Source organism: Protobothrops mucrosquamatus, unplaced genomic scaffold (genome assembly GCF_001527695.2).
Source record: "Protobothrops mucrosquamatus isolate PMUCROS unplaced genomic scaffold, P.Mucros_1.0 scaffold450, whole genome shotgun sequence".
Taxonomy (NCBI): domain Eukaryota; kingdom Metazoa; phylum Chordata; class Lepidosauria; order Squamata; family Viperidae; genus Protobothrops; species Protobothrops mucrosquamatus.
In genome coordinates, this window is record NW_015386773.1 from 298,963 (window position 1) to 315,755 (window position 16,793).

Genomic DNA, 16,793 nt, shown 5'->3' on the forward strand with positions numbered 1-16,793 from the left:
CTCTGTTTGATGCTGCAGGCTCCCCCCCCCCCCCCATTTAACAGCATTTTTTTACTCTTTTCATCGATCCCTATAATTATTAAATACAGTTCCAACATCCCCAAGAAAATATGCAAAATATACTGTAACTGGAAGAGTTGTGCTAATTGCTAATTCAACTGCTTTCTGTCCTTGGGCAAATTTGAACAATGTAAAGTCCCTCATTTTCCCCTACTACCATCCTGAGCAAGCAGAAGTATAGGACCAAATGTAAACCTTTCCAAACTCTGCTTCCAATTGATAGATTCAATTCCATTCATTTTGACATATTGGCTCTCAGGTTTCAATTACATGCCACTCCAGTGTAATTTGTTCTCAGGATCTTTTAACAAAATAACAACATGCTGTGAAAAAAGTTTTGCAATTTTAATGCAGAACAGGTATCTGAAGACTGCAAAAGTTGGCTTGAAACTCAACATTAAGAAAACCAAGATCATGGCATCTGGCCCTCTCAATTCCTGGCAAAAAGATGGGGGGGGGAAAATGCAGGTAGGGACAGATTTTATCTTCCTGGGCTCCAAGATCACCACAGATGGGATCTGCAGCCAAGAAATTAAAAGACACTTGCTCCTGGGGAGGAAAGCTATGGCAAATTTAGACAGCATACTAAAAAGCAGAGACATCACCCTGCCAACAAAAGTACATATAGTCAAGGCCATGGTTTTCCCAGTTGCAATGTATGGCTGTGAAAGTTGGACCATAAGAAAGGCTGAGTGCAAAAGAATTGAGGCCTTTGAACTATGGTGCTGGAGAAGACTCCTGCGAGTCCCCTAGACTGCATGGCAATCAAACCGGTCAGTCCTAGAGGAGATCAACCCTGACTGCTCTTTAGAAGGCCAGATCCTGAAGTTGAAACTCAAGTACTTTGGCCATCTAATGAGAAGGAAGGACTCACTGGAGAAGAGCCTAATGCTGGGAAAGATTGATAGAAGAAGGGGACGACAGAGAATGAGGTGGCTGGATGGAGTCACTGAAGCAGTAGGTGTGAGCTTAAATGGACTCCAGAAGATGGTAGAGGACAGGAAGGCCTGGAGGAATGTTGTCCATGGGGTCGCGATGGGTCAGACACGACTTCACAACTAACAACAACAAGGTATCTGGAGAAATTTCAAAGAGCTCAGCCTCAGTATCACTTAAATTATGGCACTTGAAATTTTATTTTAAAAGAAAAACATATTTCAGGAAGGTGAATCACGGAAGGGTTGGAAGACCAAAAACAGATATATCATGTATTTGGTAAACTTTTTGAGAGCATTCACAAGAAATAGCTGTTGCTCTATTTTTATGGATTAGTATGAGAAATCCAAAGATAAAAAATGATTTAAACTGAACCGTACTCCTTCAGTAGACTACCATCTTGCTTATGTCTGTTGGAATAGACAAAGGTCTTGAAAATTAAAGCACTATACCAGAAATTGCTTGATAGTGCCAATACTGTCAAGCAGAACTAGCCTGGATCGGTCTCTATCACAGGAATAAATCTTCACAGTCAAAATCTTTCAAAAAAATATGACAAACTGTAATTTTTGCTTCCTAGATTTGCTTCCTTCATCTACCTAGTTTCCTTCTTTGGATTTTTTTTTGGGGTGGGTGGGTATCTTTTTGATCAAATATTTAAATATGAGATTCAGGAAAACAAACAGCAGTGAAATCTTACCAAAAGGAAACTCTGGTAGATCAATGAAACCTTGCTTCCCACAATCAGGGGTATGAAAAGCAAGTGGCTGTGACATCAGATGTGCTTTTAGTTTAGCAGCTGCCAAACCTTCCTTCATGAGTTTTATAGTTCTTAGACAAGTAGCTGGATCAAAATGGCAATTTACTCCAACAATAGAAGCCCCTAAGAAACAAGAAACAACATTTTCTGTAATACTTTTCAAGGTCAATATTTTAAAACATAATGCCCAGCATTCACTTCTTTTAATATTTTGTAAACTAACTGCATTTTAAAGATGCATGAATCGAATCACCTTAAAAATGATGAGAAGTTATATTTTTGTCTTGATGAAAATGGTAGAACTCAGCAATTTTGAGCTTCAAAGTAAATAAATTACTTTGACATTACTACTATGAATTATTTCTGGATAACTTCTTTATCAAATGTTAACATACAAGGAAAAAGAAATAATGGTCAAAATAAATTTTAGAGATATCATGTGTGAGTATCCATGAAGTATTATTTCAACACAATATTAAGCTGAACAATGATTTCTTCTCAGGCTGAAGAGATGCAGGAAATTTTTAATCACTAAAAAAACCAAAACATGAGGAATAGAAGCATAATATCTTTCTTTAACTCTTATTAAATCTTGGATAGGAATATCAGAACTCTAGGCTATCCTGAAAAGTGGAAAAAGTATCTCAGAAGGCAACAGCAAATCGCTTCTATATTATTGCCAATAAAATTGTATGGACACATCCATGAAATTGCCAGGAATGAAGCTTGAATTAAAATTAATAATGAAAATAACATATTACCAGCATTAACTAGTCGAACAGCACATTCTCCTGGTGGTATACCATTCATGTCTCCTTCTGGGCCAATGCACAGAGTAACTGCAACTGGCAACCCAGATTCTTTTAAAGTTTCAACTGCCCATATGGCTTCTTCAACATGTTCAAAATACTGTCAACAATTTACAAAAAGAATTTACAAAACAAGTTGAGGAACATTCGTTTGCTTTTATTGAAAAAATGCAATATGTCAAAATAAAAATAAGCCAGGCTGTTTCTAAACAATAGCTCCAATTACTTACAAATAATCCTTGACTTACGATCATAATTGAGCCCAACATTTCCATTACTAAGCGAGATAGTTAGGTTTTGTCCCATTTTATATTTCTTGCCACAGGTTTTAAATGAATTACTGCAGCTGTTAACATTAGTAACATGGTTGTAAAGTGAATATGGCTTCCCCATTGACTTTCCTTGTCAGAAAGGCGCAAAAGATGATCACAGGATGCTAGGACACTGCAACTGGGTTATAAATATGAGCCAGTTGCCAAATGTCCAAATTTTGATCATGTGACCATGGAGATTGCTTCAATGGTTGTTTAAGAGTAAAAAAGGTCATGTCACTTTTTTCAGTACCGTTGTAATTTCAAAGGGTCACCTAATGAATGGTTGTAAGTCAAGGGCTACCTGTACTACCAAAGGCATCTTTAACCATATAGTAACTTACTTTAAGTCTTAGAATTAGTCACAGTAATTATTTTTAATTCAATGTGAGAGCTTTCTAACCACTTGGACTCAATGCTTTAGTTTGAGGCCTGTGTTATAATGCCAAAGGAAGGATATAAATATAAATATATCCATATAAATATGTGGGTTCATTTGTCTATGTATGTGTCATATTATGGAGAAAGGTCTTATGGTAGAATTTGAAGTACAATTGAGGTAGAATACAATTTAACTAGGAAACGTACACAGACTTTGCACAAATTAAAGCTTTCTTGTGCAATAGAGCTTTGCCAAGTCTCTTCCTCACTGCAATCCCATTTGCCTCTTCTGTCCTTATGTCATTAAGAGTAAAAATAAAGTAAAGATAATAATAGATTCTGATGCTCCAAAGCATTGATATTTCCATTATAAAGCAACACTTTGTCCCTAGATAAACAATATTTATTATTTGTCCGTGAATTCATTTACCTCTGCAATCAAGAAATCCACTTCTTTTTTGATAAAAACTTGCAACTGTTTTCGAAAGATTGCTTTCACTTCAGCTTCACTTTTGCTGCTTAAGTATGAAGGTGTTTGACTAACACCTCCAGCCACCAAAGCATCACCTTCTTGAGCAACTTCTTTTGCAATGTCACAAGCAGCTTCATTTATTCTCTGGCCCTAATGGTATGAAAAGATTGAAGTGTTAATTTTTTATTATCATTATTTAAATGTGCATGCTGCCCAATTTCCAGTGACTTGTTAGTGGTTTATGAGTGATTGAAAACATGGAAACAAGGCATTAAAAACAAGAAATAAAAAAAGAGCAGAAGGCAGAATTACAAACCTCGTGGAAACAAACAAACAACCTAGATTAAAAGAAGGCTTCAATTATCCTTATCAAAGGCCTGGGTAAAGAGCTAAGTCTTCAGATCTCTTCAAAACAGGCTATTAAATAATATACGGTACATAATATTGTAAGAAAAAAATAAAAGTCACATAATTATACAGTTAAGGTATTGTGCATTTTATCAGTCAGCAATTCCACAAAGCAAACAATGGTTGTCGAGTATTAACTGGCAAACTTTTGATTTATCCATGAGAATGGAGCAACATTTTGATCATTTCCATTTTCAGTAGCCTAGAGAAATACAGTATATACAGTATTGGAAAAATACAGCTTACTCTTTAAACTTCACCTTTGCCCGATTTGATTAATTACACCTAATCAAAAGAAACTGATCAAAAGGATACAGAAATTGTGTAAGCCTTATTAAGAGAGAAGATGACTGACCAATTTAATGTAACTAGTAATATCCCATTTTGGGGTAAGGAGTTTGAGCCCAGGGTGGCAGATCAGCATGAGTTCAGACATGAGTTTAGACTACACCTGGGCATTTTATGGACTGCAGGCCACATTTGGCCCTTTGCCTCTCCCTGTCCAGTCTGTGCCGGTAATGAGGGGAAGCAAGGGGGTGGCAATGGCAGTCCTTCATAACAGTTCCAGTTCCTCATTTGGTCCCTTCCCCTGATTCAGACATACATGGATCTCATTATATATCCTAATTTCCATGAACGTTCCTTTCATCAGTTTCTCCTATGCCAGCGATCAATAAACCTCTGCTTGATGGGAGACAGTATTTTAAAAAACAAAATAAAGAACATGGCTGAAAAGCCATATTTCTTCTTGAGATCTTAAGAATTTTGGGCCATTTTAATTTTATGTTTTTTAAGGCACTCAATCAAAATCTTTAACAATATGAATGCAAATATAATTAACAGTCAATTCAGAATCTTTGGAAAACAGAAAGGTGCCAGGACAATGTTAGTGTGGCTGCCAGTCAAGCCTCTCTGGGGAGGGAGTTCCATAAGTGGAGTGTCACCACAAAAAAGCCCTTGTAAGAGACCCAACTTACCCTCTTTTGGTGAGGGCACCTGGAGGAGCTTATTCAATTTTTAAAAACTAGGTAAATATATAAAGGAGAAGGGAATTATTTCAGGTAACCTGTCCTTAAGCTCTTTGAGGCATTAAAGGTCAAAAACACTACTCTGAATTAGATCCAGAAAGAGGTCAGCAACTAGTGGAGATGGCAAAGAAATTGGCAGGAGAATGTTTGCATCGTCAAATCTCAGTGAGCAATCCAGCTACTCTATTTTGAAATTTTCAATGAGGTAAGAAAAGCAAGGGAGGTTGAGACCCCTATGTGGTGGGCTGTATTACTCCTGAGATTAGTAAGATGGAAAGCAGCTACAGGCTGCACAACAGTTACCAACTGGAATAGCAACCTCACAGAAGATATGGTTTTGGTTTTCCACAAGAATGATATTGTCCAGAGTACCGCTATTCCAAAGAAGAGAAAGACAAGCTCTGCAAGAGGTGTCTATCCTTTCTGGCATTCAGAGTGGAATAACCATGGAAGTTCTGTGGAGAGGACACATCAACTAATGGTGAGGCAAAAAGACTTTATAGGGCTGGAAGTTGTGGAAATGTTCCATCCATGGGGTTTGAAGTGTTAGCTGTTTTGATAGCTATTATTTTTTGTCTCAGCAGCCGAACAAATATTTATTTTGGGGTTTTTGCTTTTTAATTATTGTTAGCTACACAGAATCATTTGTTTGATATAGGTGGCCATATAAATAAAAATAAGTGGATAAACAATAAGTACATGTCAAAAAACTCATACCAGATATATATACATTTATAATATGGTATCTAAATGATTTTGAGGCAAGTACGTTTGAAGGTCTTACATGTTTGGTACAGTTATACCCTAAAAAACAAGTGAGAAGAATTAAGCACTTTATCTAGACTCATCTCATTATAAAGAAAGTGTTGTACCAACCATTTGTCCTGAAACTGGGAAAATGTAAAAAAAAAATCTAGGCTATTAAGTATTGTTTAAGTGTTAGTGTTGTTAAATATTAATTTAACAATAAAGCTACAAGTAGTCCTCGACTTATGACCATTTGTTTAACAAGCAAAGTTAAGTGCTAAAAAAGGTTTCTGATGGCTGATTTTTGCACTCTGCACTTAAAACCCCATGGTGATGTGATCAAAATTTGGGTGCTTGGCAACTGGCATGCATTTATGAGCACTTGCAGTGTTTTGTGGTCATTTGATTGCCATTTGTTGCCTTCAAAAGGGGGCTTCCAACAAGCAAGCAAAGTCAATGGAGGAAGCCAGATTCATTTAATAACTATGTGGTTTGCTTAATGACCACAGTGATTCACTGAACGACCATGACAAGGTTTTAAAATTGGGTGTGATTCATTTAACAACTGCATTACTTCGAGATGAAAGTTCTGGTTCCAATTGTGGTCCTAAGTCAAGGACTACTTGAATACTTTTACTTAAACTAGAGCAACACAAAAGTATCAAGATTAAATACACAATTTTTAAACTCTGCTTACTTGACAAAATTACTAATAAAAAGTGATTGAAACTACTTACAGAAAATTTATCAGCTGCATAATTTCCTCTGTTCTCTAATTTATCATCACTGGCATAAAAGCTGAATGTTTGTAAAACATTTGCTCCAGCCCTGAGGAATTCTCGATGAAGCTGACGAACTACAAAATATTTAAGCAAAGTAAAGAGTTAAACATGCTGTTAGCACTGTATCACCAACATCTTTTAACAAACATATTGCTTCTATGATTCTGTGTCCTGTTTTGTATCCAAAGTATCTTGATTTAATGTTTTTAATGACTCAATATTATTCTGTTACTGTATTTAAAAAATCATAATTGACTTGTTTAGAAAAACTATTACAGTACTTTAGCTCGTAGAAATCCCGCACATCACAGATTGTAATTGGTACGTGATGAATTATTATTAAATTATTCCACATGTAGGTCCACACAGATAAACAAGACATTTAAATTAGGAGGAACACTAGGCTCACTTCACAGATGTTGATTTGGGCAAACACAGATCTAACAATGTTTCTAACTTTCTTTTCCCTGCTTGAAAAAAATAGTAATGTGATTTACATCAATCTGAAAAACTTCTATATGCAAAGGTTAAAAGATAATATCTAATTAAAAGCCTCCATAAAGCCTCCATTAACTCATAGAAGGAAAGGGCCAGATTAACACCTTAAAAATGATTGAAGAGTACAAAAGTTTGCTGGTGTGCCAATCAGCTGTGTGATGACTAATAGGGTGGCATCAGCAATGCAGCTGGCAGTGTCCGTGAGACAGTGCATCTTTGGGGCAGAAATGACTGAAAATCCATGCAATGACTGCAGATCCTTCCTGGTGACAGCAATGTTTGGCAACAGTGGGTTGGTTATTTTTTAAAAACGCCAGCACACTGCCTAAGGCTGTTGAGTAGGTTCATAAAGCTCATAGGCTGAATGTTACGCAGGCCATTTTTTTTGTTTAACCGTAATCATAAAGTTAGCTATAAATAAGAACAGGAAATATTGATAGAACTATTTTCAGTAGTACACACAGAACAACAGTGTCTACCTAATTAATTATGATTGATAACTCAAAGAAGTTAAGCTGGATATGGCTAACTCTTTAGCAAATGAAATAAGAAACCTTAGTAACAGAGGTAGTCCTCAATTTATGGCCACAATTGAGAGCAGAATTTATGTTGCTAAGTGAGAAATTTATTAAGTAAGTTGTGTCCCATTTTACAACTTTTCTTGTCAGAATCGCTGCAGTTGTTAAATTAGTAACCTGGTTATTAAGGGAATCTTGCTTCCCCATTGACTTTGCTTGTCAGAAGGTCGCAAAAGATGGTCACGCTGCAACCATCATAACTATGAGTCAGTTGTCAAGCATCCAAATGTAAATCACGTGACCATGGAGATGCTGCAACGGTCATGAAAAATGGTCATAAGTCAGTTTTTTCAGTGTTGTGGTAACTTCGAACAGTCACTAAACGAATTGCTGTAAGTCGAGGACTACCTGTAACTAATTTAACTGGACTGGAGCAATACATTTATTCTATAACTGGGTCACAATCCAATTCAGAATATTTGATTTGATAAATACGTAAATATACTTTACCTGCTTCAGGGTGTTCTACAGTAGCTTCAGGAGTCCAAGGTCCAGCTTTTACATAACCTCTCTTTTCAAGAGCAATGACAAATCCTCCATCACCAATCACAATTTCTCCAGCATCTAGCCGTTCTAAAATACCCTAAAATGACAACAATACATCCCTGTAAACTTAAAAAAGAATGTGAAGCTGATGATAGCACTGAAATACAGGTAGCTTAACAACTATTCAAAGCTATGACGGACCTTTCAAAGCAAGTGGCTTTGAAAGAAAGAATCTGCTTTGCTGAGTTACTCCACAAAGCCCAAATGTTTCCTCTTCATGCTGGATAAAAAAGCCTGAGTTTTGTAATCAGTTATTGGTGTCATGTATTGAAGCTGAGAGGAGGATATTTGTCAATGTGTTTTGTGATCGCTATTAAGTTGGTTGGGTTTTTTCCCCCATTTAGTGAGCTTGTAAAATGTAATCAAATTAAAGTAATGGTGAAAAGAGTTGACAGGTTGCCCAGAAAGCGATGTAAAATAGTATTATTAAGTAAACAAGGCTACAGTTATAAAGAAATTAGAAGAAAAATTGGTGGAAACTTAACCAAAGGTAGCATTTCTACTGTACACTTTTCCCAAAAGGTTTCCACAATTTTGGCCACTGCTGTAGGTTCAGATAAGTTTTTCTGTCTTTTTACATCTGTAGTTAAAGAAAACCTGTAAACAAGCCATCTATTCTGGTCTCTTTCTGCACATAAAAGAAACTGTTTCTCCCTTTAGAATGATAATGATTCGCATTACTGTTTTGCCAACAGGGTAGTATGTTTGTGCTGGAATGGTTCCTCAAATTCCGATTGGGAACATTCCAAGAATCTTTATTATAAATATAATACAAGATGTTAACACTTACCAGAGTTCCAGTAATCCTATTAGGCAAAGTTATTTTTTTCTGTACCACCCACTTTCTGTTTTTGCCGTGTGGCACCCATTTTTGTAGCAGGAGCAGCACTAGCGCAAGTGGGGGGTGCACACACTGGTCAGCCTGTTCTGTAGCCAGCAGACCATGGCCCGGTAGTGGGCCGTGGCCCACAGGTTGCAGACCCCTGCTCTATATCATATTCATAACGTATGACAGCTGCCCTGTTACTTTTCATAGCTGCAGAAACTTGCTTTTTGCTATCAGACTCAATTGTTCTTGAATGTTTCTTCCCCCCTACACACACTTTTTAGCTTCTTCTCCGAAAGATTACTTGATCAGATCAAACTTATAGAACTCTGATTCCCAAATGAAAACAATATGAATTGGATCTCATCCTAACACCATTGAAATACATTAATCAAAAAGTGACCAAATAATTTTAATATATATGATGATATAACCATTCTGATGAAGGAAGTAAGAATCACTTGGAAAACTTGTGAAGCAACAGGATTTCTCATGAAGAATCTCTTTTAATTAATACTAATTGTTAACCCTCTGGTTTTATTAACTTTCAACTTACATAATTTTTACTAATGATTCCAAATACTGTTACAAAAATTTGTTTTTTTGTACTATTAATTAAAAAAGTTGCATTGATTATAGCAAATAATCCTAGGTTTAAATTTAAATTTTCATTTAAATTTATCACTTCACAAAGAATAATCACCTATTATCAGAGTCATTTCTGATAATAGCTTATATACCTTTTCTTTTTATAAGTTCTATTAATCATAGAAAAATATTAGTTTTTATTTATATATAGTGGGATTTTAAAGCTGTCAACGTCTCCTGGTGAAGCTCTCTAAAAGGACAAAAATTCCAATTTTTGCGTTTACAAATCCGTATTTCAGTATATGGAAATTGTGACTCAGCTGTCAGTCTTGACTGAACCAGCTTTATCCGGAATCCTGATTGTCCCAGAATGGGACTACTGTCTATATTTGTCTGTGGAAGTTAGAAATATGGAAAGTGTATATAACTATCTTTTTCCAAATGAAGGAAATACAATTGGGCAGCTATTTCTGCCATCAATTAAATCAGCCCAGATTAATTTCTCTATATATACAAGAAAATGTTATGTGCATCACAAAATAAATAATATAAAAAATAATCACAAGAATATCACAGCAAGGTTTACGTTCCCTGGTTGTTCTACGCTACAGATCCAACCGTAAAAGAGCCAAGTGAAAAAAGATAGTTGGCATTAATGCGCCTCAACTCGTGGTTCGTACTTTCCTCTTCTTACCAGCCGAAACCATTCCTCTCCACCTCTTCTACTCTTCTAATTCCAAGAAATTTGTAAGAGCCTCCCAACAGGCCTCTCAGAAGAGGAATACTGTACTTTGTGTTTATTAACAGGCAACCTCGCCAACCAAAAGGGGCGCTTTCCTTGCTTTTGCTTTCCTGCAAGAGAGAATAGAGAAATGCGTCCCGAACGGCCACTAGTTCTGTTTACCTTCTTTGCTTTAGAGCTTCCTCCAATAGGTGCCATGACGAACTATTCCCGCTGGCCGCACTTCTCGTCCGCCGCCAGGGCACAACTCTCCTCTAACAAAGCAGGGCCACCACAACCCGCAAACCTCGTATTTTATAGGCTGGAGGCTGAGGTGGGCGGATTCGAAGCCGGGGGTGGATTGGGAGAAGCCTGAAGGTTCGTTGCCGACCCGGCCATTTCTGGACCCTCCTTCTGATCTCCTGCCGCCAAGATTATCCACAACGCGACTGCGAGGCGCCCGTCTCGAAGAACTGAATAAAAGCCGCTTATTTGCACAGAATACCCAGAATGTGTATGTAAGAAATAAGCAAAAATGGAAGGGCCGTTTTGGGGCAGACTTTCCTAAATCTAAGATTTTTGGAACGTATGGAGCACAGATCCCATCATTCGCGACTACCACCCTCTCGTCCCCAGACGATGTACGGGGCCATGGGAATCATACTCCAAACTTTCGGATGATGCCAAATGGGGAAAAGGCGTATCAAGGCATTTCTTCCACCGAGGGACCGTGATGTAATGTGCTGTGATTTCCACCGCTGACCCGCGCGCATGTGTGTACCTTTTGGTGGAGATACAGATACCGCTAGCGCTCTTACGTTTCTCTGTACCCTATAAAGCAGCTCACGTGTGCTATTATGGGAATTTTAAACAGTGCGCCTATTAATAAAAAAAGACTGAAAATTTAGTTAGTCTTCTTTGGCTGCAACCTTTTTTCTCTAAACTTTCATGGAAAGCCAAGTTAAAAGATTTTTTTCTAATCCAGCAACCTACGCATCGGGCTCCCAATGACAAACCCAGTCGCGTATGTAGAGTACCGTTATCAGCGTAAATATCAGACGATTCCCAACATTCCCGCCTGCATTTCTGCTTCCCGAACCACCCGCCCTTCCTCGGTCAGTCTAGTCTAGCCCTATTTCCCCTCGCCTTCCCTCCTCCTCCCCGCGATTTCCCACTGTAACCACTTGGACAGAGCGCCGGGAGTGCAGCGGGGCGAGACAGTTCAGGCACGGTCTCCTCCCTCCCAGGAGGGTCGCCAAAGAGACTGATTCCGCCTATCGCCTGCGACGGGTGGTTCCGCCTATCCCCTCCGCTTAGGCTGCCAACTAAGGGAACTCGAAGTTTACTCAATTGCTTGGTTTGGAAGAGAGATCGGGAGATCTTTGTGCCCATTGCTATCCATTATTGTACTAGCGTCTTCGAGGGGGGAAGCCATGCTGCAGGGAACGCGGAGGTTGCTGTCCGTAAAACTGCGAGCTAAACAGCCCGCCTTTCCCGTATCTTCTCGAGGTTTTGCTTGCAGCCCGACCACTGACAGGTGGTGAGTCCCGGCTTCAGCTCTCCCTTTGTTGGCGGAGTATGTTTTGCGTCTAAGACAGTAGAAGGGCGAGGGTAGTCCACAAATATAGCTTCTGCATGGGCACTGTTGTGCGCTGCGTGGTTTGCGCAGATACCTACCACGCCCTGCTCCTCTAGTCTGCCCGTAGAGCAGGGGTAGGCAACCTTGGCTCTTTTATGACTCGTGGACTTCAACTCCCAGAATTCCTGAGCCTTCAACTCCCAGAATTCCTGAGCCAGCATGGCTCAGCTTGAAAACCTCTCCCTTTCCCCTCAGCATGACTGGCTCAGGAATTCTGGGAGTTGAAGTCCACGAGTCATAAAAGAGCCAAGGTTGCCTACCCCTGCCATAGAGTGAGGCGATATACATCTCTTAAATCCCCCATTCCTAGATATTCCAGCACATTAAAATAACTTCAATGTTACAATATTGATAGACACAGGAAGGAGGATTGCATATGTGTTATTTTTGCCCAGAGTCTAGATAACGGCAAGCCCAATATTTATTTCTTTGCGTTTTATTCTACCCTTCTTCCAAAAATTTTGGAGGGCCGTACTGCATTCTTCTTTAATCTTTAAAAACAAAAAAGTGAGATAGAATAGTGCACAGATCGAAGCCACTCAAGATTGGCTTTGTGGCCAAGCACAATGGTGAACTAAGCTGTCCTTGATCTAATGACAGGATTGCTCATCCCATAATCTTTAGGCCTGTGTATATTTCATTCCTAATGCATGCATGGTTGGATTCTTCAAAAAAAAGTATGGCTAATGCTGCCAGTCAAAGACATACTGCAGTTATTTCATCTTTTATTTTTCAGTGGATTTTTGTTATTGTAGAAAAAAAAGGAGAAGCAGAAAATATAGATCATGAGTTGAGTATGATGAAAACTAGATATTCAGTTAGATGACAAAATAATTGCACAATAAGTGATATAACTGGAAATATCCTTGAATTTTATCCCTGTGCTTGCACAGCAAACTTAACTTGGTTACGGAATTACTGTACTGTAATCTATTTTCTTGGATTGTACAATACATTAAATTATAAGTTAACCAAGCAGTCAGCTAAGTTGCCTAACAGGGTAAATAATAAAAAGAAGCAAAGTTAAAACATTAAGCTTAGTACATTGTGCAAATGCGAGCATTAAACTTTAACTGACTGTTAAATGTTATGGGAATTCAATTCATAAACCTATATTTCTGGTGTATTTAACAAGAAATGAACACAATTCATTGGTCCGTTTGTAAACTACTCTGCAGCATTTTAGAATAAAGCAATTGGCTTCTTGGATAAATCAATAATTACAGGTTGTCCTCGACTGTTGGGTTCATTTAGTGATCAAAGTTACAACGGTACTGGAAAAAGTGAGTTATGACCGTTTTTTCACATTGAAGACTATTGTAGCATCCCCGTGATCACATGTTCATAATTCAGATGCTTGGCAATTGGTTCATACCTCTGACAGTTGCAGTGTCCCAGGGTCATGTGATCACCTGTTGTGACTTTCTGAAAAGCAATGGGAAACCAGATTCACTTAACAACCAGGTTACTAACTTATCAACTGCAGTGATACACTTAACAATTGTGGCAAGAAAGATTGTAAAATGGAGCAAAACTCACTTAACTGTTTTGCTTAGCAACAGGAATTTTGGGCTCAACTGTGGTTATAAATTGAGGACTACCTGTATTTGTATATGTTGGTGAAAATGAGATGTTTCTCCTTCCGTTCTCATCTATAATTTATGTTTCGAATCCACCTATCTCCCTTTGAGATGCCTCCAGATTAGGTTTCGCTTCTTGTGCATGATTTGCCTAATAAATATTTTTTTAAAACAGGAGAGATATTATGTAGGCCATCATTTGTAACTTTTTCATGTTTTTGTACTTGTTCTTCTATTTTTGTTATTACAGAAAATCCATTAAAGAAGAATTATTACACTATGCCTTGGAACCTTCTTTGGCATATTATAATTAGACACCGTGTTGTCACAGTAAAAGATGTACAAATGTCATTAAACAATTAAACAATGCAAAGAATTAGTGTTGAAGTTCTCAAGTTGCACGAATGTTCAGTTGATTGGGAGTCATAGTCTAGAACAGTGATGGCGAACCTTTTAGACACCCAGTGCCCCAAAACTGCCCCGCCCCTGCCTACCCCATTCTGCTGCCTACCCCCCCACCCGTCCGCCCCCGCTCCACCCCCCACCTGCCTGCAGGGCCTCCTACTGCCTCCACGGCCCGCCGCAGTTCACCCAAGTGGCCCTGCAGTGCCATGGCAGCCACGTCCTCTGCCTGCACCCCGCAGCATCATCTGCATGTGATGGGGCGCAAGGGCAGAGTCTTGTCCCTGCTGTCCGGCTGCCATGTCCTTGGCTGTGCTGCTCCGTATGGGCCGCGTCCAGGAGCGGCTCTCCGGGGGGGCTGCTGGTGAGGAGGGGGCCACGGGGGGAGGTGGAGCTGAGGTGACAGCACATGTGCCTACAGAAAGGGCTCTGAGTGCCACCTCTGGCACGCATGCCATAGGTTCGCCCCTACTGGTCTAGAATCACTACTGAGATGCTATCTACCCATTTTGGAACCCCCACAAAAGGATACTGTCAAAAGTGTCAGGTAGACAGAAAGAGGGCAAAGATGGAAACCCCTCCCCTTTCAGCAGCTCACAGAGTTTATCTATAGTTATGCAGATAATTGCTTTAGTCTGGCAAGATTCTGTCTGTAGGTAAACAACAATAAACTAAGAAATAACTCCCCATGACATTCTTAGTTCTTTGATCCTGATGTTTGATCTAAAACTGCCAGTTAGTGCTCATAATTTTCATCTGTAGAACAAAATTCTATTAATGTCCTACAACTTAATTATTGATAAAAAGAATATATAAAGAACAGTTGATATTGTGTTTTACAGTATGTAATTGTATGTAAAATATGCAGAAATGAGGAGTATCCATCATTATATTTGTTCATTTTTTTCTCCAGGGAACAAAAGCCATCTTCTATAGAAGCAAAGTGGAAAGATGCAGCAGAAACCGTAATTATTGGAGGTGGTTGTGTGGGTGTCAGTCTTGCCTATCATTTGGCCAAGGCTGGCATGAAGGATGTACTTTTGTTGGAAAAATCTGAACTCACTGCTGGATCTACTTGGCATGCAGTAAGTGAAATTTCTAACTTTTTAAACATGGAACAAAACCTAAATTTTCCTTGCTTAGATCACAATTCATTTTAGACTAGATTGGGCTTTGGTGAGCCATTTAAATTACTGTGCAATGCAGTGTAAAATGTCATCGAGCTGAAACTCATTAATTACTGATGCTTAATGCTAATATTATAAAAGAATCACTTGTCCACTTGCAGCTGTTTTGGCAACCAATTGTATGCTCATATTGAAGGAAATGTTCCTGGATTACCACTGTAATAAGAAACCCAGAGAGACAGAAACAGTGTTCAATAACTGTAATATTAGTTATGTTTTGTACAGAGCTTCAATAATAAGAAAGAAATACTTGTAGAGGTAAAAATGGTAAGGTCTGCTGCTGCATTTTAAATTAAGACACATCAATCTTATTTTGTGAACTTTCAGGATTGCAGTCCAAGGAGAAAAGCACTCTGATGTAATGGGAAGAGAAAGGTTGCATTCACTGAAAAACAATCTATTTATATTTTAGTTAGTAAAGACATCTTGCTCTGGAACACATAAGAGTTCCTGGCTCATCCATGTGTCATCACTTGTTACAAAGAAGTTGTTTTCAGTAGTTTGCAGTCACAGAGTAATCCTAGATACCAGATCATGTGTCATTTTATTATGCCAAGTTAGACACAACTAGAATGTACCATAATATCTGAGATGGAAAACATTTTGTTATCATATACGTTCATATATATATAGTAATCATGAATAACTTTAGTTTCTAATAAGTTTTATAACTAAATTTTTCTTCTAATGTGAAAAGAAAATCACCTTTATAATAAAGTTCATTTTGTTATTAGAAACTAAAAAAAATAATATTCTCAGTCTGAAAATCTTAAAGTACTTATTTTCCAAATTTTTGACTATTTACATATGCAAGTACAATTGCTATATTGATTTAGGCATGTATTAAGATGTACACTTTAATCATTAAAAATACCGTCCTTGAATTATTTCTGCTGGAACTAAAATGGGATTGATGGTTTGATCCGTTTCCTTAGTACATCAGACTTTCATGGATAATTCCTAAAGGAAGCTCATACAGTTTCCAAGAGTTCTCTGACAATGTTTAGAAAAATCTGAGCATTAAAAAGCTTTTCGCCATTTCTTGTATTTTGCTAAATCTCTTTTCCTGAATTTGGATATTTACCCCTACTTTACTTAGGAGGTCAGGTATGCTGGCTGCGGTTGGAAGTATCTGTGATATCTGTTATAATTTATAATCATTCTATAAATTTTCCCATTTGATTCTAAAAGAGCCCAGATCAGACAATTGAAAGAATTAAGTCTTCCTAATTACCTATTTTCTAAGTTTTGTACAAGTTGCCCAGTGCATTATAATTTTGAAGATCTCTATTAGCCCCAAGATAGTTAAAAAGGCAATTTCCAAAAGTGATTAGAAAGTGAGGCTAGCAAACCCAATGTTCTTAAAAAGGCTCCATCTTGATTGAAAGCATGATAACTTTCCTTTATTTCCTGGGACTCAAATCCATTGGAAATTGCTGTCCTATGGTCTCCTTATAAAGAACAGCCATTCAGAGCAGAAGTGGGCAATCTCCTGACCTCTTCAGAGCCAGAGAATAGCCATAATGTTGACTCC

At 38.2% G+C, this 16,793-nt stretch overlaps 2 protein-coding genes across 2 annotated transcripts in view; one reads left to right on the forward strand and one right to left on the reverse strand.

Moving 5' to 3' along the window:
• Nucleotides 1-10,736, reverse strand: part of LOC107287879 (betaine--homocysteine S-methyltransferase 1) — an 11,868-nt gene extending 1,132 nt beyond the window's left edge. The window contains exons 1-6 of the mRNA XM_015816434.1: nt 10,635-10,736; nt 8,221-8,353; nt 6,650-6,768; nt 3,688-3,879; nt 2,518-2,665; nt 1,697-1,879 (exon numbers count right to left, since the gene is read on the reverse strand). Of these exons, the coding sequence (XP_015671920.1) occupies nt 1,697-1,879; nt 2,518-2,665; nt 3,688-3,879; nt 6,650-6,768; nt 8,221-8,353; nt 10,635-10,670 (811 nt within the window). The 5' untranslated portion in view covers nt 10,671-10,736. The remainder of the gene's footprint in view (nt 1-1,696; nt 1,880-2,517; nt 2,666-3,687; nt 3,880-6,649; nt 6,769-8,220; nt 8,354-10,634) is intronic.
• Nucleotides 10,737-11,884: 1,148 nt separating this feature from the next.
• The window catches only part of DMGDH (dimethylglycine dehydrogenase), a 36,491-nt gene continuing 31,582 nt past the window's right edge, over nt 11,885-16,793 (forward strand). Inside the window, exons 1-2 of the mRNA XM_015816433.1 lie at nt 11,885-11,991; nt 14,986-15,157. Of these exons, the coding sequence (XP_015671919.1) occupies nt 11,885-11,991; nt 14,986-15,157 (279 nt within the window). The remainder of the gene's footprint in view (nt 11,992-14,985; nt 15,158-16,793) is intronic.